The following is a 5,085-nucleotide window of genomic DNA, read 5'->3' as shown; positions in this document are numbered from 1 at the left end:
AGATAGATAGATAGATAGATAGATAGATAGATAGATAGATAGATAGAGCAATGAGATTCAGTGAAAAGTAGCATGGTATGTTGAAACTTTAGGTAGTACCTAGTTCTGGACCATTATGCCAATTTGTGCATCATGATTCTAGGCCCAAAACTTGAAGTCTAGTACTCAAACTTCTAGATCCTGCTGGCAAATATTGTAGCTACTTATTATTGAGATAAGCCTCTTAATTATTGTGAAATTTGATTTCTTTATTTTAAAAATAATATTTATAAATTGATGTGTTCTCCCTCAGGGAAGACTCTACTTCCCACTCTCAACAACCGTAGTTGTCTATAGCTCCTTGAGTATAGTTGAGTCCTCGTGGCTTTCCCCCTGTACTTGACATGTCTACTATCCTTGTTGATTGCATGCTTAGGCAGTCATATTGGTGAGACCTTATGGGCATAGCTTCTACTATTACTAGGAGACACAATTTCTTTTTTTTTTTTTTTTTTTTTTTTTTTTACAAATAAAAGTTTATTGTACAAAATTAAGGCTCCATATTTCATAGTTCAACAAAATGAAAAAAAAATTAGGTAACTCTTTTCCCAAAACTTCATCTTCACTTCCAACCATTTAAAATGACTTGATCAAATATTATCAAAACAAACGCTATAAATAATACCAAGTCCTTTAACGCTGGCATCCCACATGTCACTTTTTGGCATAGGTAATCTTCATGGCATGGGACGGCGTGATCTTAAACCCCTGTAGAGCATCTCTGGCAGCTCCAGCCTGCCCATCATTTTCAAATTCTACAAACGCTATGTCATGTCTCCCCGGTACCAAGCGAACCTCCTTGAAACCAGGGAACTGGTTGAACAACATGGATAACATCATCTCATTCGTCTCCTCTGGTAAGTTATTAAGGAATAGGATATAGTTTGGAGGGTAATCAGGGACCTGAGGATTTGGCGCTGCATTTCCTTGGGTATTAGCTGAATTGGGTGTGCCCTGACCAGGCTTCTTGTTTGCAGCTGCTGCAGCCTGTTCCATGGTCTTAGCTTTCTTCTTTTCCTTTTTCTTTTCCTTGTCAGCGAAAGTACCACGCATTTTAGATATTATATCGGAATCTGTTTTTGCATACTGAATTCTCATTGGTTTACCATAAAATGGAAATCCTTGTAACTGTCTCAAAGCATTTGTGGATGAACCCAGTTCCTTAAATATAACAAAAGCCTGTCCCCTCATCTTCATGGTCTTTAAAGCCACAATATCTACTACATGTCCAAACTGAGAAAACAGGGCATACAGAGATCTCTTCAATTCTTCTTTTTTAATTTTGTCATTCATGTTGTTGATATAAATTGTGTGATTTGGTCTGATATCCATGTTTGGGAAAAACCCTTCAAGTAGCCTAAAGCCGGTGAGATCCGATGGAAGGCAAAGCCGGAAGATGGAGACACAATTTCATAACAAACTCTCTGATCCTCCTGCTCTTACAATATTTCTATCACCTCTTCTGCAATGTCGCCTGAACCTTAGGTGCAGGAGAAGTTTCATAGATTCATAGATGTATCTATCGGGACTTGGCTCCCAAGTTGCATTATGCAGACCAAGCAAGATATATATATGACATATATAGATATCATACATGTATACTATATATGCATACATAAAACAATAATTAATGTAAAAAGGAACATTAAGTCGAAGGATCAGGGAATGGCTATGTGAGGGTTTGTAAAGAGAAAATGGAAGGAAAAATTTATGTGATTACATTATAATATCAAAAAAGAAAAAGAAAAAGATGAAAATGATCAAACTTGAGCTTCAAAAATGGAAGAACATCATTTGTAGAAAACATTATGAGGATGTATTATTATGTATCTAAAAGTATAATGGTGAACTTCAAAGCTTGTTGGGTTCTTGAATTCCTTCTGTAAATGAAACATCACAAAGACGCAAACAGAGATCAAATAGGGCTATCCCATCCACAAGCCTCAGGTTGACCTCAGACCTTTATTTGTCCTGTCGATTCCCTACTTTTTCCAAGAGCTACAGGCTCCCTGTGCTCCTTAGGATGTCTTGCAAATTGGCTTTCCAAGTGGCTCATCTTGCAGTTCTTGCATGGAAAATCCAGCCTTTCCGGCCCACTCAGCCTCATGGACTCTGCTTCTGAAGTTTCCTTTTCATCCTCACATGAAGAGTCTTCGTGCAAGGTTTCCATTTCAGCATAGGGCTCTCTGTTTTCTCTCCCACCCCTACTCTTGTCATGTGGGTAGTGTGACTTCCTCTGACTTCTGTTCTTGGAGTGGGAGCAGCTATTCTAGATGGTTCTTTCAAGCTCTTCTTTACTACAGATGATTTTCTATAATCAATTTGCTATATTTATCTTATCTTGTAGATTTTGTTTATATGCCCTGGGCCTGATTGATACTAAGCTGTGAATGGCCTACAGCCCTATCTCTGATCCCCAGATTTCCTGGCATGGCTATCACTAGGCACATTTTCAAAATCAGGAGAGCACGATCCTTGCTTTGTGTCTATGTAGCTGTGTGATCTTGGGCAAGTTAGAAAAGGCTTCTAAGCTCCTCTCTTAACTCCCAATGAGGCAGACTCGCCTTTTTTTTTTTTTTTTTTAAGATTTATTTATTTTATTTATGAGTACACTGTAAGCTGTCTTCAGACACACCAGAAGAGGGCATCGAATCTCATTGCGGATGGTTGTGAGCCACCATGTGGTTGCTGGGATTTGAACTCAGGACCTCTGGAAGAGCAGTCAGTGCTCTTAACCGCTGAGCCATCTCTCCAGCCCCGGCAGACTCGCCTTTGCCTTTTTGTGATTAGCTAAGAACAAAACGTTTCAAACTGTCCTTTTATTTTTATCTTGAACTTTTATGTATTTTGCTGAAGTCGATGTAGATAGAAATAGCTATAGGCTCATCTAACAGGCTTCCCAGAAATTATAAATGTATCCTTTATTCTCCATTGTCTAAACCTAGCTTTAAACATAGAAACTTCAAAGTGTTCTTATAAACAATACAATTAAATAAGGATTAACAGATTTGACTGTTTGTAAGGAAGTTACAGTAGATCATGTATGTAGCTACTGATTCCTGCTGTTTCCCTTTGGACCTGGATGGTTATGCTAAACAGACTGCACTGTTACTGTACTCATTTCTCCTTGTTTTGTGGTTTCAGCACTTCCACAGTGGTTTTAGACCATCGGAATCCAAATTTTAGGTTCATGTACTCAGGGATAATTATCTTTGGTTGCAAGGAGGATGCATATACATGACAGAAGAGAATTAAACAATTATGGTTTGGGAATTGCTGTTTCCAATAGCAAAGCAAAACCTTGTAAGTTTATAAGTATATATATTATATAAATAGGTTTGTTTATATAACATATATATTTTATATTTGGCTTTTCTAAATTAAAACATTTGGGCTTTCTGAGTTTACTAAAAATTTGACTTTATCTAGTGGAAAATAGTCAATGTCATTTCTGCACATAATTTGATTCATGATGGAGAGTATTAATTAAATAAATTACCATAATATGTAATACATTGCATCATGATTGCCTTTTTACTTCTTAGTCTGACCTATTGACTATTATATGTTTGAAGAGGAGTAGAATTGAAACCTTTTCATCATGCATTCCCAGTGTTGGCACAGTGCCTGGCAGATGGGAGATTTCAAAACACATGAAATGAATTAATGAATACTGCTGGGCTGGAGGCAGAACAACTGGCGTCCTCAGCACAGGGCAGTTGTGGTGCCTTCTGAGACCTCAGAGTGTGTGAGTGAGTGAGTCTGTCCATGTGTGTGCGTGTGTGTGCACTTGTGTGCGTTTGTGTGTGTGTGCATGTATGTGTCTATATGTGTGTCTGTGTGTTTTTCTTATGTGCATGTAGATTTATGTGCATGAGGAAGACAGGAAAGGAGTTTAGGTATCTTAGCGTCCTGTTTTATAACTGTCCAACTTACTACTTTGAAACGGAGTCTTTCACAGATCCCAGTTATTCTACTGGAACATTTTTCATTCAAACCACCACATCCACTGAACCATAACTCCAAACCTGAGACTTCATGTTTTTTCTTTTCTTAATACATTTTTACTATTTATTTTACTTTAACTTTTTATACATTTGATTGATATATAATTACATTCTCCCCCTCCCCTTTTATCCTTTTAGCCAGTCTCCAGTCTCCTCTCTCTGACTCTGTCAGTGTCCCACCCCTATACTCTCAAATTGATAGCCTCTTGCTTTCACTACACTCTGATCATTACACACACATATGTGTATACATGTATAAGCAGGTAAAATGCATGAACACAATCAATCCATAGAGTCTGGTTTTGTTCTTTGTGTGTGTGTACGGTTTCAGAGCTGACCACTATGTACTACAGATCTAAGGGGCTCATCCCTAGTTAAAGCTAATTCTTCCTCTTTCAATAGTCATTAGCTGCCTGTAGTTCTTTATCTAGGAGTGTGACTCTCATATTTTCTACCTGCCAGGTTAGAATGTCTAGTAATGTTGTCATTGTTCAGATCTTGATTAGGCAGAATTTCTGGGGGAGACTGCTTCAAAGCAGACTTCCTGGTATTCTGGCTTTTTATACTCATTCAATCCCTCCTTCATAATGTTTTCTAAGCCATGGATATAAAGATTGTGATATAGATGTATCTATTGTGACTTAAATGGATCTATGTGAATACAGATGGACTCGTTGATTCTTGTCTTTTGTCTAGTATGGTTCTCTGTGACGATCTCCATTTTCTGTCAAGAGAGACTTCTTCAGTGAGATGGTGGTAGCTACACTTATTTCTCATTATAAGTACAAGGTTAAGAATGTAGTTAGGAATTATACTGGTCTAGGAGGATGATGGTACTAGAATGATTTGTAAGATCCACAACCTCACTAGTTCTAGCAAGTTAGCTAGATTTCCAGTACCAGGCATGAGTTTCCTTATGTTGAATGGTCCTTAATTAAACAGCTGGTGGTTACCACCAACGTGTGAGTGCCACGTACTGCACATTTACAGATATCATGCCATGATGGTCATTCATGTGGCTCATAGGTGTTGCAATTGG

The 5,085-nt window shown here is 37.9% G+C and overlaps 1 protein-coding gene across 1 annotated transcript; it reads right to left on the bottom strand.

Moving 5' to 3' along the window:
- Nucleotides 1–496: 496 nt before the first annotated feature.
- LOC114635847 (U2 small nuclear ribonucleoprotein B'') lies at nucleotides 497–1,422 on the bottom strand. The gene has a single exon (XM_028784245.1). The coding sequence runs from the start codon at nucleotides 1,369–1,371 to the stop codon at nucleotides 694–696; it is 678 nt and encodes a 225-aa protein (XP_028640078.1). The 5' UTR covers nucleotides 1,372–1,422; the 3' UTR covers nucleotides 497–693.
- Between the last annotated feature and the right edge of the window lie 3,663 nt (nucleotides 1,423–5,085).

This window comes from Grammomys surdaster, unplaced genomic scaffold (genome assembly GCF_004785775.1).
Source record: "Grammomys surdaster isolate TR1022 unplaced genomic scaffold, NIH_TR_1.0 99, whole genome shotgun sequence".
Classification (NCBI taxonomy): Eukaryota; Metazoa; Chordata; class Mammalia; order Rodentia; family Muridae; genus Grammomys; species Grammomys surdaster.
The sequence above is the reverse complement of the archived record's forward strand: the minus strand, read 5'-3'. Positions and strand labels throughout refer to the sequence as shown.

Coding starts and splice junctions, on each gene's coding strand:
- LOC114635847 (XM_028784245.1), bottom strand. CDS start 1,371: ATGGATATCAGACCAAATCACACAATTTATATCAACAACATGAATGAC.